This window comes from Lutra lutra, chromosome 4 (genome assembly GCF_902655055.1).
Source record: "Lutra lutra chromosome 4, mLutLut1.2, whole genome shotgun sequence".
Lineage (NCBI taxonomy): Eukaryota > Metazoa > Chordata > Mammalia > Carnivora > Mustelidae > Lutra > Lutra lutra.
Genome location: NC_062281.1, coordinates 176,477,850 through 176,503,964, shown reverse-complemented (window position 1 = coordinate 176,503,964; position 26,115 = coordinate 176,477,850). Strand labels below are relative to the sequence as shown.

At 46.5% G+C, this 26,115-nt stretch overlaps 1 protein-coding gene, 1 non-coding gene and 1 pseudogene across 4 annotated transcripts; 2 read left to right on the top strand and 1 right to left on the bottom strand.

Moving 5' to 3' along the window:
- Window positions 1-1,608: 1,608 nt before the first annotated feature.
- TRNAU1AP (tRNA selenocysteine 1 associated protein 1) lies at window positions 1,609-26,111 on the top strand. Of its 3 annotated transcripts, XR_007126757.1 has the most exons (10): window positions 1,694-1,748; window positions 2,266-2,363; window positions 7,563-7,662; window positions 8,275-8,327; window positions 10,262-10,393; window positions 11,621-11,740; window positions 16,090-16,252; window positions 16,435-16,468; window positions 24,676-25,216; window positions 25,406-26,111. XR_007126757.1 is itself a non-coding variant. In XM_047726755.1 (9 exons), exons 1-9 carry the CDS (start codon window positions 1,722-1,724, stop codon window positions 24,810-24,812), a joined length of 864 nt encoding a protein of 287 aa, XP_047582711.1. In that variant the 5' UTR covers window positions 1,609-1,721; the 3' UTR covers window positions 24,813-26,111. The 3 variants fall into 3 exon arrangements, 2 of the variants coding, with proteins under 2 accessions (XP_047582711.1, XP_047582712.1); XM_047726755.1 differs by having other exon boundaries at window positions 1,609-1,748; window positions 24,676-26,111; XM_047726756.1 differs by lacking the exon at window positions 10,262-10,393 and having other exon boundaries at window positions 1,609-1,748; window positions 24,676-26,111.
- Window positions 6,591-6,691, bottom strand: LOC125099583 (small nucleolar RNA U13). The gene has a single exon (XR_007127291.1). It is a non-coding gene; the product is annotated as a small nucleolar RNA U13 (small nucleolar RNA).
- LOC125099403 (uncharacterized) lies at window positions 9,465-9,585 on the top strand (annotated as a pseudogene).
- Window positions 26,112-26,115: the final 4 nt, after the last annotated feature.

Sequence of the window (26,115 nt, the reverse complement as noted above, 5' to 3'; positions counted from 1 at the left end):
TCGAGGCCCGCATCGGGCTCTCTGCTCAGTGGGGAGCCTGCTTCCTCCTCTCTCTCTATGCCTGCCTCTCTGCATACTTCTGATCTCTCTCTCTCTGTTTCAAAAAAAAAAACAAAACAAAACAAAACAAAAAAAAAAACAAAGATTTAAACGTCTTCCACGTGTGTAAGCAAAGAGCACAGCAGAGGGGCGGGCAAATAGTACTAAACGAACAGCTCTCCGCTCTAATTTGAAGGCCTCCAAATGCCATGTTGGAGAATTTTACTGGATGCCAGGCATGGGGCCAAGTTCTTTCCCAACTTCTCATTTTCTCCGCACAACACCCAATGTGGTAAGCATGGCTGTTATCTATATTAGTCTCAGGCTAAGTAACTTGCCAAAATAATTAGTGAGAGGGGACTGGGATTGATAGCCAAACCTCCCAGCCGCTATACTTGCTACTTACTGCTGTAAGTAGGATAAACCTGGGAATGTGGCAGCTAGTGGCTGGATCTCAAGTTTTCAGACGTGTAAGCACTTCACTTGGGGGCCTAAGGCCCTGAATTTAGGAGGTATAAACTGGTAAAGAAGGGCCTAGTGGCTTATCAGCCCAGAGGGAGCCCCAGAAAGGGATCTTAAAGCACTTGGGGTGAACCTCACTGTTAGAGTTGATCACTTACAGAAGCTCCCCATTCTAGGAAATGGGCGCCAGGGTGAGGCTTTGCCTTAGACGCTCCCGGACTAGGAGAGTTAAACTGTGGGAATTATCTAGTCATTGTAATCTGTTCACTGAAGGCCTTCCATGGACAGGTCATTGTTCTGGGACAAGTTAAGAGCTGGCGCTTTGGGTTACGGTAGTGGATACTGGACTCCAAAAAGTAGAGTGATGAGGTTTGGGATTATTTGGTTGAGATGACAGGGTTGTGTCAATTTACACTCCCTGGAAACCTCCGCCCCCTCTTTTCCACTCCAGGGCTATATACAGGAATGATGGAAGAATCCCATCTAACTTCAACAACAATCTCATGTCTTGCAAACTGGGAAACAGGGTCAGAGGGCGGCCAGGGCAGACCTGTGCTTTGCCTAAGGTTACGCAGTGGAACTGGATCGCCCTGGTTCCCAAAGGGGACTATTTGCAGGTTTGTTGGGTTTTATTGTTGTTTTAGTTTTTTACAGTGAGCATAATTGGTTTTATAATTTTATTTTATTTAAGATTTTATTTATTTGAGATAGATCGAGAGCCAGTGAGCAAGAGAGCAGGAAGAAGGACAGAGGCAGAGGGCAAGCAGGCTATCCACTGAGCAGGTAGCCCGCCATGGGGCTCGCTCGATCCCAGGACCCTGGGATCATGACCTAAGCCGAAGGCAGACGCTTAACCGACCGAGTCACCCAGGCGCCCCAAGTTTTATAATCTTAAAAAGTACGTGTGTTTGAATACATGGTCAGAAAGAAACGCGAGAAAACCAGTTTCCCGAGCAACCCGAGCGCCGTCACGGCGCCTGGTCCGCCCCAGCCCGCGGACTCCGCCTTGTCTCAGCCCTCCCGAGTCCAGGAGCTCCGCGCCCAATCAGCCGGGTCGTCGGGAAAACCCAGAGCAGCGAATCCCGGCGCGGCCCTGGGAGCTGAGGTTCGGAGCGTGCGCAGAAGGCGTCGGAGGCGCATGCTCCCTAGCGGTCCCGGCGCCCAACTCTGGCGCCGGCTCTGGCCTCCTCTGCCCGCACCCTCTGGGCCCGGCTGCAGGCATGGCGGCCAGTCTGTGGATGGGCGACGTGAGTGAGGGCGGCTGCTCGGGTCTGAGAAGGACGAACCTTAGTGTCACGGGGGTAGGAAGAGTCTGAAGGGGAGGGGCCTTCCAATCCCAGAAGGGTGGAAGTGAATGGGGATAGGAGTTCTTTAGGTGACACAGGCGGGTCCCAGAATTTAGGTGAAGGGGACCGAGTCTGAGGATGGGGGTTCCTGGCCTTCCGACTGCATTCTTGGAAGGGAAAGGGAGGCTCTTTAGGGGGATAGAACGGCAGGAATCCCAAGGACTGAAGGACGCTGTGGCTCTAGGACTGGAGGGATAGGGTTCTTAGATCCAGGGAGGAGGCTCCCGAAAGGGACCAAGTTTGAAGGGGGAGGCAAAGGATTGAAAACGTGGGAGGTGGGATTCAGGCCACTGTGTAGATGAAAATCTCCACTCCCCTCAGCCCCGCCCCCACCAGCAGCCAGCCCTGGGTGGGCGCTGGACTCGGGAATGAGGAGCTTGGACGCTGGCCTTAATCCTCTGCTCATGTATTTACGCAGCTGGAGCCCTACATGGATGAGAATTTCATCTCGAGAGCCTTTGCCACCATGGGGGAGACCGTGATGAGCGTCAAAATTATCCGAAACCGCCTCACTGGGTACATTTTTCTCCTTCCATCTTCTCTGTTCTCCTTTAATAGACGGTGCAGCCAGTGTCATTCTCGAGAATGTAAACATCGAAAAGTCAGGGCTTCTCACCCCTAATAATAGTTAATATAATGTTATAAACGTTAACATTTGGGGGCTTACTGAGAGGGAGTATAGCATATTGCTTAAGGACTGGACTTTGGGGAGTCAGACTGAAAAAGCTAGGTCTACTGTGTGACCTTGGGCAAATACTAAACCTCTCCATTTCCATGTCACTGTGACTATGAAAATGGAGATGATAACACCATCCACCTCACAGGGTTATGGTGAAGATTGAATGGTTAGTTTACATTCAGCATTTAGAGCAGTCTGGCATATGTCTTATGCTCAATAAATATAAACAGATTATGATCTACTAGGTAGTAAGCACTTCAGAGTCATTTGTGGGGGGTGATAGAGAGGGCACCTGGGTGGCTCAGTCATAAACCTGGGCTCTTGATTTTGGCTCACGTCATGATTTCAAGGTCCTGAGGTCGAGCCTGCAGTGGGGCTTTGCGTTGGGTGTGGAGCCTGCTTAAGATTCTCTCCCAGGGCACCGGGTTCCGTCAGTTAAGCGTTTGCTTTCAGCTGAGGTCATGATCTCAGGGTCTTGGGAAGTGGGCTTTCTGCTTAGCCAGGAGTCTGGTTCTCCCTCTCCCTCTGCCCCTCCTCCTGCTCATGTGTTCTCGCTTGCTCTCTCTCTTTGAAAAAGTGAAAAATAGAAATGATTTTCTAAGATTCTATTTTTTTAGGGGCACCTGGGTGGCTCAGTTGGTAAGTGTCTGCCTTTGGCTCAGGTCATGATCCCGGTATTCTGGGACTCCCCGCTCAGCAGGGAGCCTGCTTCTCCCACTCCAGCTCCCCCATGCTTTGTTCCCTCTCCCGCTATCTTTCTCTGTCATCAATAAATACATTCTTTAGAAAAAAATTCTGTTTTTTTTTAGATTTATTTATCCTATGCGGAGCTTGATTGTACAACACTGAGATCATGACCTGAGCCAGATGCTTAACCAACTGAGTCACCCAGGTGCCCCAATAAATAAATCTTTAAAAAAAATCTAAAAAAAAAAAAAGATTTTATTTATTTATTTTTAAAGATTTTATTTATTTATTTGACAGAGATCACAAGTAGGCAGAGAGGCAGGCAGAGACAGAAAGGGAAGCAGACTCCCTGCCGAGCAGAGAGCCCGACTCAGGGCTCCATCCCTGGGATCATGACCTGGGATCATGACCTGAGCTGAAGGCAGAGGCTTTAACCCACTGAGCCACCCAGGCGCCCCCAGGATTTTATTTTTAAATAATCTCCATACCTGATGTGGGGCTCAAACTTACAACCCCATTGGGGCACCCGGGTGGCTCAGTTGGTTATGCTCAGGTTGATCCCGGGGGTCCTGGGATCGAGCCCTACATCCAGTTCTTTGCTCAGCGGGGAGCCTGCTTCTCCCTCTGCCTGCTGCTCCCTCTGCTTGCGCTTGCTCTTTTCTCCCCTCCTCCCCCAGCCATGTCAAATAAATAAATAAAATGTTTAAAACAAACCTTACAACCCCAAAATCAAGAGTTGCAAGCTCCATGGACTGAGCCAGCCAGGCATCCCTAAAATCATTTCTTAAATACAAAAAAGTCCAAGTACTATTATTAGGAAGCTTCATAACTGTCTTAAAGTTTACAGAGCTATTAAATGACAAGCCAGGACTCAGATGTGTTCTTATAGTCATGAGTGCCCTTAACTCATGTCATTCACTTAAGTTATTTATAGAACGAGTACTGGGTGCTGTTGTTCAAGGTCCCCGGGATACGTGGCTGAAACAAACCGGGCATAGTCCCTCCTCTCATGGAGTTTACTACATTCTCATGGGGAAGCAAAACAGTAAATATGTAAACAAAACAAAATGCAGAGAATATTTGGAGATAGTGGTGCTATATTGCCTCCCCATTCTTCCTTCTCTTAAGGGGTCTAGTTAGCAAAAGAAGGATTCTCTTATCAGTTTGGCAATGTTTACTGAGCAGCTGCTCTGCCAGTACTCTACTAAAGCAGCTGCTAAAACGTCAAATGAGGGGCGCCTGGGTGGCTCAGTTGGTTGAGCAACTGCCTTCGGCTTAGGTCGTGATCCTGGAGTCCTGGGATTGAGTCCCACATTGGACTCCCTGCTCGGCGGGGAGTCTGCTTCTCCCGCTGATCTCTCTCTCCTCTCATGCTCTCTCTCTCTCTCTCAAATAAATAAATAAAATCATTTAAAAAAATTTAAAAAAATAAAACGTCAAATGGTTGAAAAATACATACGGGAGAGATGAAGTGGGTGTGGTCAGTTCTGGCTGGTTGGTTGACAGGTACTTTGTGTATTCGGAATCCGGTATCTGTTTCTGAAACCCAGGTGTGGCTGCCTTTGGCTGAAAAGGCCAGTATTCTAGACAGGAGTAATTTTCCCCTTGCATCCCCCCACCCCCACAAGAGATGAGTTTTGATTGGAAAGGAATATGAGGTTTATTCAGGAAGCCGGCCGGCTACTTAGGGAGAAGGTAGACTCTTGTCCAAAAGCCAACTCCAAGGTTTCTCCTGGCCCAGGAGGGTTTTTTTTTTGTTTTGTTTGTTTGTTTTAAGATTTTATTTATTTATTTGACAGAGATCACAAGTAGGCAGAGAGGCAGGCAGAGAGAGAGAGAGAGAGGAGGAAGCAGGCTCCCCGCTGAACAGAGAGCCCAATGCGGGGCTCGATCCCAGAACCCTGGGATCATGACCTGAGCCGAAAGCAGAGGCTTTAACCCACTGAGCCACCCAGGTGCCCCTGGCCCAGGAGTTTTTAAAGTGATTTGGGGCAGTTAATCAGTTAAGGGAGTGCCGTGGTCTGTGACAACTTGTGACTACATGCAGTCTCGATGGTGCCAGCGACAGATGTTATCATAGTGCTTGGAGGTGTTGCAGTGGGGTCCGGTTCCTTGGTGAGGGGGTAGGAGAGGTGTTGTGCAAGAGGGTTTGGTTTCTTGGTGCCCCAGGTGGTGCAAGAGAGCCTGGTGACATGGAGAAGGGCTGTGTTCTTTCTAGGAAAGAATGCAGGATCTATAAATGTACAAAGGTTTAGTTCATCAGTCTTGTGGGTTAAGGGTGCTTGCTAAAACTTAAAAGACTACTAGGTTGGCTGGAGGGGCCAAGGCAGCTTCATAACTAGAAACTGTTGGTTTGTTTTGTTTCGTTTTTTTTTTTTTTTTTTTTTTTTTGTCTTTCAACCATTTTATGAAATGAGAAAACACCAAGGTAGCCACGAGGCCATTGATACACAGGTATGCAGTGTGTATGAGGAAGGGACTGTGGAAAAACCAGCACCATGCCAGGTGATCGCTAGGAACCAACTTCCCCAAACTCCTAACAACAGAACACTCTAGACAGGAGCGTATTATATAGGTCCTACAGAAATAAACGTGGTTCCATGCCTGTTCTCTACAGGCGCCCCTGAAATCAGATTTAGAACTATCTTTTCCTATCCATGATTACTAAACTCTGGCTGTTTCTTATGGTGGTACTTACAGACACATCACATTTATGTCTTGCCTCATTTGACAGACTTTGAAGTGGCCTATAAGAATACTGTAAAATAGGGGCGCCTGGGTGGCTCAGTGGGTTAAAGCCGCTGCCTTCAGTTCAGGTCATGATCCCAGGGTCCTGGGATCGAGCCCTGCATCGTGCTCTCTGCTCAGCAGGGAGCCTGCTTCCCTTCCTCTCTCTCTCTGCCTGCCTCTCTGCCTACTTGTGATCTCTGTCTGTCAAATAAAATAAATTAAAAAATCTTTAAAAAAAAAAAAAGAATACTGTAAAATAAATAAATGCAAATTTAAAAACTAAGACCCAAGAAAATAAGGGAAAAAGATAAGACCTATGGAAAATAATGTGCAACAGAGTACAGTGCTTAAGAATGCAGTCCGTGGTTACACAATAATGTGAATATTCTTTTTTTTTTTTTAAGATTTTATTTATTTATTTATTTGAGAGAGGGAGACAGAGTGTGAGCATATGCAGTGGGGAGGGGCAGAGGGAGAAGCAGGCTCCCCACCGAGCAGGGAGCCAGACTGGGTACTCAGTACCCTGAGATCATGACCTGAGTCCAAACCAAGAGTTGGGTGCTTAACCAACTGTGTCACCCAGGCGCCCCCAGAATATCTTTTAAAGCTTTTTTTTATGTCTCTCTCTTTCTCTCTTTTTAATTTCATGTCAAACAGGTTGTGTGCTAAGGTTGTAACAGAGTTTAAGGGAGGTACGTGTCACAACAGTATGAACACTCAGTCATCACAGTTAAAACTACAAAAGGATCATCTGTTTTAAGTGTAGAAAAGCTCACCTCTTACCTTTTCTCATAGCACTGACTTTTTAAAGAGGTAAAACTAAGGTCCTACATTCTGGAATCTGGTTTTATTTGCTTCCTTGTGGTGGTGTTTTACTTGTTCTGTCCCTTACATTCCCTACAAACTGAACATTAGATCTGAGCGTTTGATTGGATTGTATTAAATGTTTTTGGGGGCGCCTGGGTGATTCAGTAGGTTAAGTGTCTGAGTCTTTTTTTTTTTTTTTTTTTAAGATTTTATTTATTTGACAGAGAGAGATCACAAGTAGGCAGAGAGGCAGGCAGAGAGAGAGGAGGAAGCAGGCTCCCTGCCAAGCAGAGAGCCCGATGCGGGACCCGATCCCAGGACCCTGAGATCATGACCTGAGCCGAAGGCAGAGGCTCAACCCTCTGAGCCACCCAGGCGCCCAAGTGTCTGAGTCTTGATTTCAGCTCAGGTTATGATCTTAGAGTTGTGGGACAGTGTCCTGAAGTCAGTCAGGCTCAGTTCTCAGCAGGGAGTCTGCTGCTCTCCCTCTCTCTGCTCCTCCCGCTGCGTGTGTGTGTGCCTACTCAGGCACACATTTTCTCTAATAAATCTTAAAAAAATATTTTTGGCAAAAGTACTTCAAAGGTGGTACAGTGCATAATGAATGTTTATCAGATGAGTCTGGGACTGGCCCAAATGGGCAGTCCTTATATTCAGGTTTGTAAATTAGTTCTGGACTAGAATACAGCAGGGAACAAAAACAGGTTGGGCTATGATTAGGAAAACATTTTTTCCCTCCCCTCAGGCCAGGGCTCAGTCTCTGGGAATCCCATCTGTAACCATTCTTTTTCTCTTGTTTGCTTTCTTTCCAGAATCCCAGCTGGCTACTGTTTTGTAGAATTTGCAGATTTGGCCACAGCCGAGAAGTGTTTGCATAAAATTAATGGGAAACCCCTGCCAGGAGCCACACCTGTAAGGACACTTGAATAATGATGATGTTCCCATTTTTATTGTCATCGATAACTATCATTTATTGAAGCCCTACTGTATACATATTCTATTTAATCCTATAACAACCCTGCACAGTGGGCATTGTTATCTTTGACAGCCCAAAAAACCGAAGTCCAGGGAAGTGGAATGACTTGTCCAAGGCAGCACAGGTAGTAAGTAGCAGAGGCAGGACGCAAACTGAAGATTGGTTTGCCTCTAAAATCCAGGCCCTTTGCACTCTGCACCGCCGCCTCCCTTCCTGGAAGACTTGAAGCTCTAGCTTGCCTGATTGAGAAGCTAGAACAGGCTGGCTACAGTGAGGACACAGTGCAAGAGAGTTACATTCTGCTCTTCCCACAGTTACTTAGCTTACGGCCGCACCAAGCTGGCACACCTGGGCTCGTAGAACCATGGAGCTGGCAGTGCCCTTAGCGGTCATCCGTGCAACCCCCTCACTTTATACAGGAGAGAAAGCTGAGGCTTAGAGAGGGGGAGATGTTTTGGCCAAGGTAATTCATTTCAGTTTTTTTCAAATATTGTTTGACTCTTGAAACACCTTTCTCTGTTTTAGTTTGTTTGTTTTTAAATTTCTAGGCAAAACGTTTTAAACTGAACTACGCCACTTATGGGAAACAACCGGATAACAGGTAAGTGCAGGGTAGCCCCAGGGTAGCTTCAAGCCCCAGGAAGTGTCTAGATGAAGACAAGATGCATCACCGTGCTGATCACCACCAAAGAGGAGGTTGGGGAGCCTAGTTTGGTCCACTCTGCCTCCTCCTGAAGGATGACTTCCTCCCCTTCCCTGCTGGTGGACCTGCCCAGTGTCCTTCTTGTCAAGACCTGTGTCTTGTCTTTATTTGGTCCTGCCCCCAGCCTGCCACCCTGTTAGTACCCGCAGTATTGATGTGGTGTTCCGTAAGAGCTGACCTGCTGTAGCGACGTAAATCGATTGTTTCCGGGTGCTCTTGAGAAGCTTTAAAACAATGTAGTGAGAGCTTTAAAAAGATTTGTACCCACTGACCCTGTGATTCTACATGGACGTGTCCGAAGATTAGCCTCAGAAGTATTTGTTGAAATATTACGTAGAATGGGGGAAATTGAGGAAAAACCCACATAATCCTAGTAATGGAGAAGTGGCTTAAATGACAATATGTTCATTAATTGGAGTACTATGTATCCATGTATAAGTCATTTTGCAGAAAATGATGACAGGTCAGGAAGTTGGTAATATGTTAAAAGTGAAAAAAAATGCTAAAAACAAAATGAGGTAGTCATACCCAAGTTTTGCAAATTCCGAAAGAGAAGCCAGGGGTGCCTGGGCTGCTCAGTTAGGTGTCCGGCTCTTGATCTCAGCTCAGGTCATGATCTGATAGTTATGAGTTTGGGCCCCTCATTGGGCTCGACCCTGGGGGTGGAGCCTACTTTAAAAAAGAAAAACAAGGTGGCTCAGTTGGTTAAGCGTCTGCCTTCGTTTCAGGTCATGATCCCAGGATCCTGGGATCGAGTCCCACATTGGGCTCCTTGCTCGGTGGGGAGCCTGCTTTGCTCTCTGCCTGCTGCTCCCCCTGCTTGTGCGCTCACTCTTTCTTCTCTCTCTGTCTCTGACAAATAAAATCTTGAAAAAACAATACACCCACAAAGAAGCCAAAGAAAAAAGACAAAAATATATAACAGTGTTCGTAGTGATTACCTTTGAGTTATTGGGTTACTGAGTTATTGAGTAATTTTGTTTGTCTTTTTGTGTATTCTGATTTAAACAAGAAATATGTATCATACTTGAACTAAGCTTTGCGCAGTGGCAGTATCGTAGCCAATGAGGTTTATCCGAGGCGCGATTATTGCTAATTGAACTAAGAAAATTATGAGTATGCTTGTTTGATTTATTTTTAAATAGTTTTTCTAGAACAGAGGTTGACAAAATGTGACCTGACTTACATCACCCATGAGCTAAAAATGGTTTTTACGCTTTCAAAGGATTATGAAAACAGAAAAAGCAACAGAAACCATAGGTGCCTTACCAAACTTAAAATTTTTACTATTTGGCCTTCTATAGAAAAAGTTTGCTGACCCATGTTCTAAAAGTTGGCAGATTTCATTTTAGCCCTGCTTTTAGTCTTAGGAGATAAGGGCCAGCTCGCATTCTCCATCTTCACCATTTGAATTAAAAATTGGAGTGAGGGGCTCCTGGCTGGCTTAGTAGGTAGGGCATGTGACTCTTGATCTTAGGGTCATGAGTTTGAGCCCCACATTGGACATAGAGATTACTTACAAAAATATTTGCAGCGAATACAGTGTGTCTAGATTTCTCTTTTGAGCACCTCTGACCAGGCCCCGCAACCTGTACTCCTATACTTCGAAGCCAGACAGGCTTTGTTCAGTGGATAAGGCCCCTAGAACAGGGGCTGCTTCCATAACTCTCTGCCAGGACTGCCAGGCACCACAAATTAGGACCTGGCTAAGGACCCATCAGATGTTCTGTTCCCCACGAAGACCCAGAAGAGGTTTACCTAGAATGGGCCAAAAGAGCTTGTTAGAACAAAGCTTTTGGTGTCTGTCTCTGAATCTTGTTCTCTCCTCTCAGCCCTGAGTACTCCCTCTTTGTGGGGGACCTGACCCCAGATGTGGATGATGGCATGCTGTATGAATTCTTCGTCAAAGTCTACCCCTCCTGTCGGGGAGGCAAGGTGGTTTTGGACCAGACGGGCGTGTCGAAGTAAGGCCTTACCTATGACTGATGGCCACCATGTTCCAGCATTTGTCTCAGAGATGGGGCTGATAGAGTGAGGCCATGTGGCACAGTGGGGAAGAGCCCAGGCTCTGGAGCCAGACTGTGCTGTGCAGCCTGACTCCCAGACTGGCCCAGTCGCTCACCCGATTTCCTCAGTACAACAGATGCTGATTAAGAGGGTCTGCTCCCAGGCCTGACCTACCAGTGACATGATATGCTATAAATAAAGCTGTAGGATATGCTCGATAGGTGCTTGCCATTTTATCTATTATTGTTACTTCAAAGGTAGAAAATCCCCAAGAAAGGCTTATTTTTGATCAGAGTAATAGTTACAAGCACAAGCTTGAGTTATAAGCCCCAGGCCTGGGTTTGAATCCTGCTTCTGCAATGATGCTGGGCAAGTTATTGAATCCCTCTGAACTTGGTTTCCTCCTCAGTAAAATGGGGACACTACCATTATTGAATCATGGAGCAGTTTGATTAGATAATCCTGGGGAAATGCTTAGCATAGTGCCTAGGAAATAATAAGGGCTCATGAAATACCAGCTGTCATTCCCAAGTAGAATATGAGTCCTGGGGTACGTGGGTGGCTCAGTCGGTTAGGCGTCTGACTCTTGGTTTCGATAGACTCTTGGTTTGGCTCAGGTCAAGATCTCAGGGTCATGGGATCAAGCTCCACGTGGGGCTCTGGGCTCAGTGCAAAGTCTGGTTGAGATTCTTTCCTTCTTCCTCTCCTTCCCCCTCCGCGCCTCCCCCACTCTCGTGTGTATGTGTTCTCTCTCTCAAATAAATAAAATCTTAAAAAATATATATGAGTTCAGCAGAGCAAGAACCTTGTCTGCTTGTGACTGCTGAGCCCCATTGCCTAACGTGATACCTGGTGTATAGGGCAGACGTAAATATTTGCTCAGTGAACCACAGCTGTTATTCCCACCACTGCTACCATAATGATGGTGGTGGTAAGAGGATTTCCAGTAGATTGGGAAGGAAGCCACTGGGAAGGAGCCCCATCAGTGAAGGCCTGGAGGGGATTCCTCCGGACTTGGGCTCCTGCTGGGCCAGAGTTTCACCTTGCTCTGCAGCCTACCTCTATTGTTGGGGCCCTCATCCCTTCCTGTAGAGCTGGATAGGCTCACCCCCTCTTCCATTCTTAGACTCTATCTTTCATCACATTTGTGATCTAAATGGGGAATATGCTTTTGTTTTCTGCAGGGGCTATGGTTTTGTGAAATTCACCGATGAACTGGAACAGAAGCGAGCTCTGACTGAGTGCCAGGGAGCAGTTGGCCTGGGATCAAAACCTGTGCGGCTGAGTGTGGCAATCCCCAAAGCGTGAGTCCTGCGCGGGCAGGGAGGTGGCTGCCCTCTGGACTGCTGCCCTTCACCCCTACCCACGCTCCTTCTCTGCTTGTTGATAATTGTAGCTTCCGCCTGCTGGGGGAGGGGGGGTACGGTGGAGGGGGGCCTGCTGCTTGCCAGGCAGCGTGCTGGGTGCTGCAGATGAATGAGCGTGACCCGGCGCCTCCAGAAGCTTGTGGCTGGGGCAGAGCTACAACCTGCGAGGGCAGATTCATTCAGACATTGCTGGTAGCAGTCCTGGGAAAGCAGCATGTCCTGCGTACTTAATGTTCCTGCTCTTTGCCCGGTAGTATCACTGTTAGAAATTAACCCACAGAATGAATAAGAATTGAGCAGAAGTCAAAACAAAACAAAACAAAAAACACCCAATTTTAGCTGTGGGAATGGCTAACAGTTGGGAATGACTAAGAGTTAAAGATCCAAACACTACAGAATATTGCATATATCATTCTACCTGCCATGCCAGTCAGAAAGCCCTTCTTCCCTTACGGCTCCAAAGTCTCTCACTCAGAAGACAGCTGTAGTCTGCACAGAATCTTCTATCCTTTGGCCAAAGCAGTGGTTCTCAACTAGGGACAGTTTTATCCCACAGGGGACGTTGGCAACACCTGGAGATAATCTTGGTTGTCACAGCTTGGGTGGGGAGGTGGGGTGGGCATCCCGTGAGTGGAGACGGGAGAGCTGTGAGCACGCCATCCTGTACAGGATGGCCCCAGACGGCACCTGTCTGCCGTGCGCCCGGGTCCACAGTGCCGAGGCAGATAGACTCCATGCCAGGGGTAGAAGAGTGACTGCGTTCTGAGGGCAGAACTTCCAGAGAGCTAGGTTTTTCAAAGCAGCAAAAGATTTGGAGGTTCTTTGCTGTTTAACTGTGTTTAATACCTGGAAGATCAGCCTGAGTGGTTCCGCCCCCCCCCCCCAAACGGTTATTTGTTCTAAACTCTACTATAGGGGGGGCCTGGGTGGCTCAGTGGGTTAAGCCGCTGCCTTCGGCTCAGGTCATGATCCCAGGTCCTGGGTTCAAGCCCCACATCGGGCTTTCTGCTCAGCAGGGATTGCCTGCTTGTGATTTCTCTCTGTCAAATAAATAAATAAAATCTTTAAACAAAAAAAAAACTCTACTATAGAGGCGCGCCTGGGTGCCCTCAGTCAGTTAGGTGTCTGCCTTCCACTCAGGTCATAATCTTGGGATCCTGGGATTGGGCCCCAGTCAGGCTCCCTGCTCAGCAGGAAGCATGCTTCTCCCTCTGCCCCTCCCCCTGCTTGTGTGCTCTCTCACTCTCTCTCAAATAAACTTTAAAAAAAAAAAAAAATAGTAGGGGCGCCTGGGTGGCTCAGTGGGTTAAGCCGCTGCCTTCGGCTCAGGTCGTGATCTCAGGGTCCTGGGATCGAGTCCCGCATCGGGCTCTCTGCTCAGCGGGGAGCCTGCTTCCCTCTCTCTCTCTCTCTCTCTCTCTCTGCCTGCCTCTCTGTCTACTTGTGATCTCTCTCTGTCAAATCAATAAATAAAATCTTTAAAAAAAAATAGTAATAAATTCTACTATATAAAAACATCAGAGAAAATATTTATTTTTTTTTAAAGATTTTATTTATTGATTTGACGGAGAGAGATCACAAGTAGATGGAGAGGCAGGCAGAGAGAGAGAGAGAGAGAGGGAAGCAGGCACCCCGCTGAGCAGAGAGCCGGATGCGGGACTCGATCCCAGGGCCCTGAGATCATGACCTGAGCCAAAGGCAGCGGCTCAAGCCACTGAGCCACCCAGGTGCCCCAGAGAAAATATTTAAAAGAGGTTTCCTCATTATCCTAAAGTGACTATGATTTCTGACTTCTAAGCTTCTCTGTAGACATCCGTGATACACAGACATAAATACACACTCAGGGGACGCCTGGGTGGCTCAGTTGGTTAAGCGGCTGCCTTCGGCTCAGGTCATGATCCCAGTATCCTGGGATCGAGTCCCACATCGGGCTCCTTGCTTGGCAGGGAGCCTGCTTCTCCCTCTGCCTCTGCCTGCCTCTCTGTCTGCCTGTGCTCGCTCGCTCTCTCTCCCTCTGTCCCTGACAAATAAATAAATAAAATCTTTAAAAATAAATAAATAAATAAATAAATAAATAAATAAATAAATAAATACACACACACTCAGTGTGGATCAGTTTACATGTGGTAGATTGATTTCTTTATTTTTGATTATAGTCTCAGTCTCCCCACCGCCCCCCCCCCCCAAGTTCTCTTCATAGACACATTCCCCTTCCCTTATAGCTGTACAGTCCTCCTCGCAGCGTTGGGCAGCTGCAGGTATCTTGAGCATGTATTCCGTCCCGGGTTCTTCTGGTGTTGATGGTGTTGGTGGTTTCTGATGTGTTAGCATTTATGCAGTCGGCGACTGAGCCCTTACAGCTCTCTGGGCCCTGGCCTGGACATTGGAGTTGTAGCTGTAAACAAGAGAAGGAAAAGCCCTTCTGCAAGGAGGTCGTGTTCTGTTCCATTTCTCAGTTGATCCTTATCAGAATTCGGTTCCTGTGTCTAGGGAGGTGCCATCAAGCACTAGGAGTTAAGGGCAGTAAGAGGTCCCTTTGAGAGTTTATCTGCAAGAGTGGAGTACAGAGAAACAACAGAAATGTACAGACCCAGGCTGAGCGACTTCCTTTAATTCCATGAATGTATCAGGAGGGTGGCAGAGTCCTTGGGGACATGGCGGGGTAGTCATGAGCGAGACCATTAGCAGTTTACAGCCTTGCACTGGGCCAGGGGAGGGAGTCTCTGCCATTGGACTCCATCCAGCCACCCATCAGGAGATGGTGCTAAGGCAGTCAGACGTGGAGTGTCTCACTGCTCTGGCCAAGTCCTGCTTACCATGCAGGCACTGAACTCAAAAGGAGCTTGTGAAGAGCTCATTCAAACTGAGAATTTGTGGTTCCTGTGACAGGCATTGCTGTGGTGGTTCAGCTCCTGCTTATGACTTGGTTTCCTTTCTGGCTTCACTCTGGAGATAGCATACACCAGTCCTGAGGACACAGGCATGTTCCACGCCATGTGACAGTCACAGTTCTGCTGACAGGCTAGCTGGTGTGGTGTAAGCCTCTGCCTCCTGTGCATGCGGCTGTGCTTGGGAGTCTGGCTCTTCGCAGTATGAGGCCTCTAGAAGCACACTGCCGTGTTTTCTTTTGATCACTCTCATCTAGGGCTGCTGGTCAGGCCCCAGGCCTTTCTCATAAGTCTACCCATACATATATGGTTTTGTGTATTTTTTGAAAGCAACGGATCCTTTGCAGGTCTGAAATTCTGTCTCTGGTTAGCAGTGGCTGGGGTAGCCATGCCAGCCAGAGAAGAAAAGCTGTCCACTGAGCCTGGGCCTCAGGCCCGACTGCTGACTGCAGGATTCAGGAGCCTCGCAGGGTGTCCTGCATCCGTCAGGGCAAATGCTCTGTGGAGTGGTCTGGTGTTCAGAGCGTGGTCTTGGAGTTAAATTTGGCTCCAGTCCTAGGTGTAGACTTGGGTGAGTCACTTAACCTTTTAGAGTCTCATTATTCTCATCTGTGTAATGGGAATAATAATCAGTAGCTCTGTCATAGGGTTGTGCAGGACTTAAAATAGGGGCCTGTATCTGAAAAACAGTGGGCCCAAGTCCTGAGTACCTATTCCGTAAACCGTAGCTGTGACTGCAGTGATGATGGTAAGGCTACTGGAGCACTTCTTTTTGTGTGGGAAAGAGGTGATTAGACATTTTACAGTTTGAAATGCTTCTTGGATCATCCTAAATCCAGATTTTCCAGGCAGTGTTCACTTGAGCTTTTGTGGCTGGCAGAAAAACACGTGTCATCCCCGTCCCTGTCCCCCCCAACCTGGCGTGGGGCACCTGGGTGGCTCAGTGGGTTAAAGCCTCTGCCTTTAGTTCAGGTCATGATTCCAGAGTTTTGGGATCAAGTCCCACATCGGGCTCTGTGCTCCACGGGGAGCCTATTTCCTCCTCTCTCTCTGCCTGCCTCTCTGCCTACTTGTGATCTCTGTCTGTCAAATAAATAAATAAAATCTTCAAAAACACAACAACAACAACAACAATAAAAACTCCTGGCGTAAAGCCTGGGCTCTGGAGCCAGACTGCCGGAGTTTGAATCTCTGTGGGGCTTTGGACAAATTAGGTGAGCTGTCTGGACTTCCGTTTCCTCATCTGTAAAATAGGAATAAATGTACTGTTCTTGCATAGGCTTATTGTGGGGATTGAGTGGGTTAATCTGCATACAACCACTTGAATACCCCCCGGCACGCAGTAAGTGCTATGGCAATGTTGGCCTATATTCATTTTTGTTTCTGTCTCCGTCTAAGGAGCCGTGTGAAGCCAGTGGAGTACAGTCAGATGTACAGTTACAGCTACAACCAGTATTACCAACAGTACCAGAACTACTACGCCCAGTGGGGCTATGACCAGAACACAGGCAGCTACAGCTACAGCTACCCCCAGTACGGCTACACGCAGAGCACCATGCAGGTAACCGTGGCTTCGGCCGCAGGCTCCTGGGGGCTCGGCTCAGCCCCGGGGCGGGGAGTGGTGAGCTTAGGCTTCAGACAAAAATGGGGAAAGATGAAGCATCCTATTTGCTAACAGCGAGGCCTCCTCATCTCGGCCAGGAGTTCACACTGCTTCTCACCCTTTCTTTGGTCTCTTGGCAGACGTATGAAGAAGTCGGGGATGATGCCTTGGAAGGTAAGAAAGAAGTTTGTTCACTCATTCCCCCGTCCTCTGTCAGGTGACTGCTCTGGGGCGGCCACTGTACTGAGGAATGCAGGGCGGATTCTGCTCTGGAGGAACTTGCCTTCTAGTGGCAGAGCTAGTGGGCGCGTTACGCGTAATTACGGTGAGAATGGGCGTGTGGCCCCCCCAGTGTGCATGCAGCCCCAGAGAGCCCAGAAGCAATTCAGCGTGGAGAGAGCTGGTCACTCCTACACCTGGGACATTCAACCCCCCATGTGTAGGTCTCCAGTGACACTGTTGCCTTATGTTTGAGAGTTTGTAAAATTCATTTTTTTATCTCATTTTAATTTTTTCCTATATATTTTAAACTACATTTTTTTTCTCATTCTCAAGTAATAGGTATGATTGAAAATTTGGAAAATACAGTAACATATTATGAAGAAACTAAAAATCACCCCAATCAGCTACATAGTAATAGCCATTATTAATTTAAAGTATTTGTGTAGGGGGGTTGGGAGGGGGGGGTTATGGACACTGGGGAGGGTGTGTGCTGTGGTGAGTGCTGTGAAGTGTGTAAACCTGGCGATTCGCAGACCTGTACCCCTGGGGATAAAAATATATGTTTATAAAAAATTTAAAGTATTTGTGTAATTTTTACGGAATTTAACACAGGAAAAAGGAAAATAAAACTGAAGGAATTGCTAACCTTCAAATAAATGATTTTTCAAATGCGATATTAATACTTAAAGGATTTTTAAGGTTTGAAAATGGACATCTTTCTGACTAGATGTTAAGTTTTAAAGAAGTAAAATTTAGGGGTGCCTGGGTGGCTCAGTGGTTTAAAGCCTCTGCCTTCGGCTCAAGTCATGATCTCAGGGTCCTGGGATCGAGCCCCGCATCGGGCTGTCTGCTCAGCGGGGAGCCTGCTTCCCTTCCTCCCTCTTTCTCTGCCTGCCTCTCTGCCTACTTGTGATCTCTGTCAAATAAATAAAAAAAATCTTTAAAAAAAAAAAAGTAAAATTTAGGGGCACCACTGGCTCAGCAGTAGAGCATGTACTCTTAATCTTGGGCTTATGAGTTCGGGCCCCATGATGGGTATAGAGATTACCTAAAAAATAAAATCTTGGGGCACTTTGGTAGCTGGGTGGCTCAGTCACTTAAGCGACCAACTCTTGATTTTGGCTCAGGTCATGACAACATCTCAGGGTCATGAGATCAAGCCCCGTGTCCTGTCAGGCTCCACGCTGGAGCCTGCTTAAGATTCTCCCTTTACCCCTACTCCCCACCGCCTCCCACCCCACCGGCTCTCAGCACATGTTCTCTTCAAAAAAATAAAAATTAATAAAATAAACAAAAAGTAAAAGTAAAAAAATAATAAGAAAGCACTTGTACGTACATGCTGTCATCTAATCTAACAGCAGTGACCTTGGGGGTGAGCTAGGCAGAACACAGGGGCTCTAGCTGACATATGGGGACCTGGCCACGCAAGTGCTCTGTTCAGGCTCACCCAGTGAGTTAGGGGCTAAGTCAGGCCTGGAGGCCCTGACTTTACTCAGTCTCTGACTGGTCCCTCCAGGGAATACTGTCCTTTCTTTTTTTTTTTTTTTTTTTTAAGAGAATATTAACCTGAGTATAATATCTGTGTATAACTCCTTAGGATTTTCCAGTCTTTTTCTCATCCATTAATCCATTAATATAATAATACCAGACATATTTTGTGCCAGGTCCTGCTACCTTTCAACACTATGATCGTGGGTTGGTGCCGTTATAATCCCCAGTCTACAGAAAAGAAAACTGAGGTTTAGGGAGTTGATAATAGCTAATAGTTAAACTGAGGTTGTACTATGTGCAGGCCCTGTTCTAAGCATTTTACATCTGTTAATGCATTTAACCTTCACAATTGTGTTGCGCTAAGTACCACAATTTATTCTGGTTTTATAGGATAAAAAACCAAGGTAAGGGGGTCAAATTACTTGTTCAAGGTCAATGATATTGTAAATTTCAACATAGTAGCAAGAGATGGAGTCATTTTTGGAACCCCTGCAGTCTTGCCCCAGATTAAGTGCTTTTTACTGCTGCCTTACACTGCCTCCTGGTTCAACCTAATACCCACCCAGAGGGGCACACCAGGAGTCTTTGCCCTTCTCCGTCTCTTCCTCAGCTTCAGTGAGCCATAGCTCAGGCCCTGTCTTCAGAGTGAGGAAGGACGCTCTATTGTACACGCATCCACAGGCTTCGGTGCGCACAAACGGCTGCCCTTGATCGAGCTCTTTACTGAACTGTTTCTATAGCTGTTGCCTACGCTGAGTGGAGAAACCAGGACATTCATGCTTTCTTTAAGATTCCGTAGGGAGCCTCTGTAAATGCTCAAACCTTCTTGTAATTTAGATTAAAATTCCAAGAGGAAGGGGCGCCTGGGTGGCTCAATCAGTTAAGTGTCTGCCTTTGGCTCACGTCTCCGTCCCAGAGCCCTGGGATCAAGCCCTGCATCAGGCTCCCTGCTCAGCAGGAGGCCTGCTTCTCCTTCTCCGTCTCCCCCTGCTTGTGTTCCCTCTCACACTGTCTCTCTCTGTCAAATAAATAAATAAAATCTTGGGGCACCTGGGTGGCTCAGTTGGTTGGGCGACTGCCTTCAGCTCAGGTCGTGATCCTAGAGTCCTGGGATCGAGTCCCACATCGGGCTCCTTGCTCGGCAGGGAGTCTGCTTCTCCCGCTGACCTCTCTCCTCTCATGCTCTCTCTCTCTCTCTCTCAAATAAATGAATAAAATCTTTTAAATAAATAAATAAAATCTTTAAAAAAATAAAATAAGATTCCAAGAGAAAGAAAGATCCTTCTGGTTCTCGGAACAGGCATAGGACTTACATGAAAAGATTAGCACTGGTTTGGAAAAGGAAACAGACTCTTAAAAGTAGTGAGAAAGTTTGAAATAATTTACAAAACACACATGCTAGTAAATGACAGAAAAAAAAAGGTTTACACATGCTATTTGTACCAAAGGTAATTTATACTATATCACCAGTAGGATATATTATGTATAAATGTGTAAGGCAGGCCAGCAAGCTAGAAACTCAAGCAGGATTTCTATGTCACAGTCTTAAGGCAGAATTCCTTTGGGAAATCTCAACTACATTTAAGCCTTTAAGATTTTTAGTTGACTAGATGAGACCCACTGACATTATTGAGGGTTACTTATTTATTGAGAGAGTACGCTCCAGCATGGGGGAGGGAGAGGCAGAGAGAGAGAGAGAGAGAGAATCTTAAGCAGGCTCCACCCAGGTGCTCCAAGGGTTTTGTTTTTTTTTTTTTAAGATTTCATTTATTTGAGATAGCACAAGTGGGGGACTGGGAGAGAGAGAAGCAAGCTCCCCGCTGATCCAGGAACCTGACTTGGGGCTCTCTGCCAGGACCCTGAGATGGTGACGTGAGCCAAAGGCAGACACTTAACTGACTGAGCTACCCAAGCACCCCTCCCCAAGGATATACTTTTTTATTTCTTATTAATATATAATGTATTATTAGCCCCAGGGGCACAGGTCTGTGAATCACCAGGCTTACACACTTCACAGCACACACCTTCCCCAATGTCCATAACCCAACCACCCTCTCCCTGCCCCCTCCCCCTGGCAATCCTCAGTTTGTTTTGTGAGATTAAGAGTCTCTTATAGTTTGTCCCCCCAAGGATATTCTTAAAATCAGCCCGTTGCAGATATTAATCGCATCTATAGATAATACCTTCGCAGCAACACCTAGACTGGCGTCTGACCAAGCAGGGCACTATAGCCTAGCTGAATTGACATGTTAAACTTTAACCATCATGCTATTAATAATCAAATTTAAATTCAAATATACTGTGTTTCTTGGGGGATCTGGCTGGCTCAGTCAGTGGAGCATGCTACTCTTGGTCTCAGGGCTGTGAGCTTGAGCCCTACCTTGGGTGTAGAGATTACTTTAAAATAAAATATTTAAGAAAAAAAAATATATAGGGGTGCCTGGGTGGCTCAGTGGGTTAAAGCCTCTGCCTTCGGCTCAGGTCATGATCTCAGGGTCCTGGGATCGAGTCCCGCGTCGGGCTCTCAGCTCAGCAGGGAGCCTGCCTCCTCCTCCTGTCTCTCTCTGCCTGCCTCTCTGCCTACTTGTGATCTGTCTGTCAAATAAATATATATATATAGATAGATAGATAGATAGATAGATAGATACAGATACAGACAGACACACTTAAAAAGTTAGTTTTTATGATATTTATATCCTTTGGATCAGTAATTTTACATGAAAGATCTTATCCCCAAATGATAATCATAGGTACAGATAAATACCTGTAGAGAATTTGTTAAACAAATGGTAGTCTTTTTTTTTTTCTTCAATCATGTCTAAGAGTATTGACATAGGGAAATGCTTTCAGTAAAAGAGAGCCAGATATAAAATAAGATATGTAGTAAAATCCCAGTTAGGGCTTTGTTTTTGGGGATATAACCTACATAATAGATTTCACTTTTTTAAAAATTTATTTTCAGATTTCACCCTTTTAAAGTGTATATACAGGGGCGCCTGGGTGGCTCAGTGGGTTAAAGCCTCTGCCTTCGGCTCAGGTCATGATGCCAGGGTCCTGGGATCGAGCCCCACATCGGGCTCTCCGCTCAGCGGGGAGCCTGCTTCCTCCTCTCTCTCTGCCTGCCTCTCTGCCTACTTGTGATCTTTGTCAAATAAATAAACAAATCTTTTTTAAAAAGTGTACATACAATCCAGTAGCCTTTAGAGTGGTCCCAGAATTGTGCACCCATTACCACTGATTCCTGCAGCCAGCAGCAGTCCCTCTGCATGCCAGCCCCCTCGAGCCCCTGACAACCACTCATCTACTTTTTCTCTCTTTGGATTTACCTATTCGGGCTCTTAAAGTTGGCTCCTCGCCCAGTGTGGGGCTTGAACTACCCTGAGATTAAGAGTCAAGTTGCATGCATTACCAACTGAGCCAGCCAGGCGTCCCAGGCTATTTTAAAGATTTTATTTATTTATTTGACAGACAGAGATCACAAGTAGGCTAAGAGGCAGGCAGAGAGAGAGAGAGGGAAGCAGGCTCTCTGCTGAGCAGAGAGCCCAACGCGGGGCTCGATCCCAGGACCCTGAGATCATGACCTGAGCCGAAGGCAGAGGCTTTAACCCACTGAGCCACCCAGGCGCCCTCCAGGCTATTTTAAATAAATGGAATTGTGTATAACCTGCGGTCCTTTGTGAATGGCTGCGTTCACTGACGCATAGTGTTGCAGCAGGTGTCAGCACGTCATTCTTTTTTATGGCCGAGCAGTATTCCGTTGGGTGGATATCCATTTTGGTGATAGACGTTTGGGTTGTTTCCACTTTCAGTATTACGGATATATTACTTAGGAGAGTTCATGCGTAAGTTTTTGTGTGGACATAGAAGTTTTCATTACTCTATCTCAAAATGGAATTGCTAGATCCGATGGCAGACTCTTTAAACACTGGAGGAACTGCCAGACTTTTCTGAAAGGGCTGCATTTTCTGTTCCCACCATCAGCGTACAGGGTTCCAGTTTCTCCACATCCTCACGAGTGGTGGTTACCCTGCTTCGTTATGGCCATCCTGGTGGGTCTCAAGCGGGATCCCGTTGTGGTTATGATACCCACTTTCCTGATGGCTAATGGATGTTGATGCTTATTGGCTATTTTGTGCAGATCTTTGGAGATGCGACTTTCCAAGTTCTCTGTCCATTTTAAAATTGGGTTGTCTTTTTATTTTTTCATTATGAAAGTTTCTTTTTTCTGTTCTGGATACCATTCCCTTATCAGACGTATGACTTAAAATTGGGCCATCCCATGAATTACCTCTCCACTTTCTTGATAATGTCCTTTGAAGCACAAAAGTTAATTTCTGTGAAGTCCTATTTATTTTTTTCTTTTGTTTGTGCTTAAATGGTGTCTTATCCAAAAGGCACTGCTTGTTTATACCTGTTTACTTCTCACATTTACAGTTTCAGGGACACCTGGGTGGCTCAGTCATTCAGCGTCTGCCTTTGTCTCCTGGGATCCAGCCCCCAGCCACGCTCCCTGCTCAGTGGGAAGCCTGCTTCTCCCTCTCCCACTCCCCCTGCTTGCGTTTCCTCTCTCGCTGTGTAAATCTTTAAAAAAAAAAAAAAGTTCCAGCTCTTACCTTTAGTCTTTGATCCATGTTTAGTTAATTCTGTGTGAAGTGTGAAGAGTCTAGCATTACTCTTCTGCGGTCATCCAGTCGTCCCAGCACCATTTGTTGAAAACCCGTTCTTTACCATTGAATTGTCTGGTACCCTTGTTGAAAACGAAGTTACTATTAAGTTAGAAGATGGGCTTGGACTCTTGAGTCCTTTTTTTTTTTTTTTTTTTTTTTTTTTTTTAAGATTTATTTATTTGTCAGAGCACAAGCAGGGAGAGCTTACAGAGGTAGAGCAGGTGAAGGGAGAAGCAGGCTTCCTGACGAGCAAGGGGCCCGATGCGGGACTGGATCCCAGGACCCAAGGATCATGACCTGAGCCGAAGGCAGATGCTTAACTGACTGAGCCACCCAGCCATCCTTTTTTTTTTTTTTTTTTTTTTTTTTTTAAGATTTTGTTTATTTGTCAGAGAGAGAGGGAGAGCGAGCACAGGCAGACAGAATGGCAGGCAGAGGCAGAGGGAGAAGTAGGCTCCCTGCCGAGCAAGGAGCCCGATGTGGGACTCGATCCCAGGACGCTGGGATCATGACCTGAGCCAAAGGCAACTGCTTAACCAACTGAGCCACCCAGGCGTCCCACCTTTTTTTTTCTTATTCTTAAAATCTTATTCCATTATCTCTAGGTCTATCCTTAGGCCACTGTCACAGTTTTTATTACTGTCGCTTTGTGCTAAGTTTTGAAACGGGGAAGTCCTTGAACTTTGTGCTTTTTCAAGATTGTTTTTGCTATTCTCAATCCTTTGCATTTCCATCTACACTTTATGATCAGCTTCTCGATTTCTGCAAAACAAGGCAGCTAATTTTGAAAGGCAGTACATTGAATCTGTAGATCAATTTGGGGAGCATTACGATCTCAAGCAATGTTGTGTTCTAATCCAAGCCCTGGGAGATCTATTTCCTTAGGTTCTCTTTAAGTTCTCTAATTATAAAATAAGTGTTTTAATGAATGGGTGTGTTTGTGTGTGTGTATTTTATTTTTTAAAGATTTGACAGAGAGAGACAGCCAGAGAGGGAACACAAGCAGAGGGGAGTGGGGAGAGGGGGAAGCAGGCTTTCCATCCTGATACAGAGCTCCATTCCAGGACTCTGGGATCATGACCTGAGCTGAAGGCAGAGGCTTAACCCACTGAGCCATCCAGGCACCTGTGTGTGTGCATTTTAGACCAACACAAGACTACAAGGAAAAGTACAAAGTGTTATCAATCATAGTGATTAAGGAGTTTTCTCAAACTTCTTTTACTCTGAAATGTATACATAAAAGTATGTCAAACAAGTCTGTAGTTATAAAGCAGTTGCTCATGAGACCTTTATTCGGATCAAGTAGAACATTGCCAGCCTCCAGAAGCTTTCCTTCCCCCATTCAAAACCCATGGCCCTGCTAGGGAAAATGACTGTCTTTTGTGGTAATCACTTTCTCCCTTTTTAGATATGCATCCTTAAATAATATTAGTATTGCCTGTTTTTTTAGCTTCATACAATGCAGTTATATGTACTGTCTTTTTTCATTCAACACTCAGCGTTTAAATTCAATTCTGATATATAATTGTTATATTAGCTTCGGTGTGCAATATAGTGATTCAGCAATTCTCTACAGACTTGGTACTCATCATGGTAAATTGCTAACACACCATTTGTGAGATCCAACCAAGTTGTATGCAGCTGAGGCGGATTTTCACTGCTATGTAATGTTCCCTTTGAAGACCTAGTGCTCTGAACTTAATCATTTTGATCGGATTTCCATAACCCGAAACCGATGCCAGGGCCCCTGAGTCTGGGGGGTGGAGAAGCAGCTACTCTGACTGGAGCGCCATGCATGTAGTATTCTAAGTAACTCCACTTTTATCCTTAAAGGAACCCTGCAAGGCAGTGGGTATGAGCCCCTACGGGCCCCGAGGGGCTCTGACACAGAGGACAGGAACTTCCCACTGGAAGCAGGAAGCGGGAAGCCCTAGGAGTGGGAAGAGTCCATGGCTCTGGGTGCTTCTGGTACTCTGAACCCAACCCTGGCTTCTTTTGCAGACCCCATGCCACAGTTGGATGTGATGGAGGCCAACAAGGAGTTCATGGAGCAGAGTGAGGAGTTGTACGACGCCTTGATGGACTGTCACTGGCAGCCCCTGGACACAGTATCCTCAGAGATCCCCGCCATGATCTAGTCGGGACAGAGGAGCCGCGGACACAGACTGTGGTGGAGAGAGACTCCTTTTTTAACAAAAGTGTTGGAAGAACTTTTACCTTTTTGGAAACGTTTTGTAAAGATTTTAGTAATCAACTCTTGAGATTATGACCATTCCTACACCACCACTGCCTTCCTTTGCCCATCAGCCTTTGTAGTTTGAAAACCACAGGGCCATTGAGCAAGATTTTAAATGTCTTTGAAGTGTGTCTTCCAGATAGGGATGTTACCCACTCTTGGGAGAGGAGAGTTTGGGGTTATTAAAGTGGATCATAGGACTTACTCAACACAACCCAGAGGGCTATCTCAGGTGACCCTGCATCCTTAAAGGTTCTCTGGGGTCAGAGTGCATGGGTCACATGCTACATGCCAAGCAGGGGCAATGTTGACTCTCCATTTCTTTCTTTTTTTTTTTATCTGAGAGAGAAATCACAAGTAGGCAGAGAGGCAGGCAGAGAGAGAGGAGGAAGCAGGCTCCCCGCTGAGCAGAGAGCCCGACGCGGGGCTCGATCCCAGGACCCTGAGATCATGACCTGAGCCGAAGGCAGCAGCTTAACCCACTGAGCCACCCAGGCGCCCCTTGACTCTCCATTTCAAGCATCCCTTCACCCATCAAGTTTGGTGGCTGTGTGTGGTAGGATGTGATGGAACCGGCTATACCAAGACCAAAAGGCTCTGAGGACAAGCGGAGCTTCAATAAGCCCTTGTTTGAGGACATTACTGTGGTATCTGTGTACCTGGCCCACCTGTTTGTCCTTAATTTCCTTCTGTTAAGTATGAACACACATGTATCTCTAGTACCTATGTGGGAAGTCTGGATTTATCCTAAAAATCTGCAACTGAGCTCTACTTTTGTGCTGAAGGAAATGGGGGGGGGGGGGGGCACACACGATGGGGGTAATGAGGTAAATGTCTTAGGTCACAAGAAACCAGATATTTAAAGGAACACTCATTAGGCTCAGCCTGAATTTTCAGGCTTTTTGGAGGAAAAATTATGTATAGTGGCAGCTCTAGAATAGGTCATATTATCTGGAGAGATTAAAAAAAAACCTATTTTACCTGCCATTTCCTCTCTGCCTCCTGCCCGCCCGTCCTGTGTCCCCCATCTGCCCCCCCCCCCCCCCCCCCGCGCCTGCCCAGCCTGGGCCCTGCAGTGTGGAGAGACACATAAGCCTTACTGTCCTCTGGGGGCAGGAGCCGAGCCTTTTTGTTGCTCCACTCCCAGGAGAGTGAGGGTGACGCAATTGATTAAAACCATTTTGTTCTAAAAAAAAAAAAACCTA

What these genes read in the sequence shown, in the direction of transcription:
- TRNAU1AP (XM_047726755.1), top strand. Translation starts at nt 1,722, where the DNA reads ATGGCGGCCAGTCTGTGGATGGGCGAC. An exon ending in ACACGCAGAGCACCATGCAG is followed by an intron (nt 16,253 to 16,434) that starts GTAACCGTGGCT and finishes GTCTCTTGGCAG; the next exon opens with ACGTATGAAGAAGTCGGGGA. An exon ending in CGGGGATGATGCCTTGGAAG is followed by an intron (nt 16,469 to 24,675) that starts GTAAGAAAGAAG and finishes CTTCTTTTGCAG; the next exon opens with ACCCCATGCCACAGTTGGAT.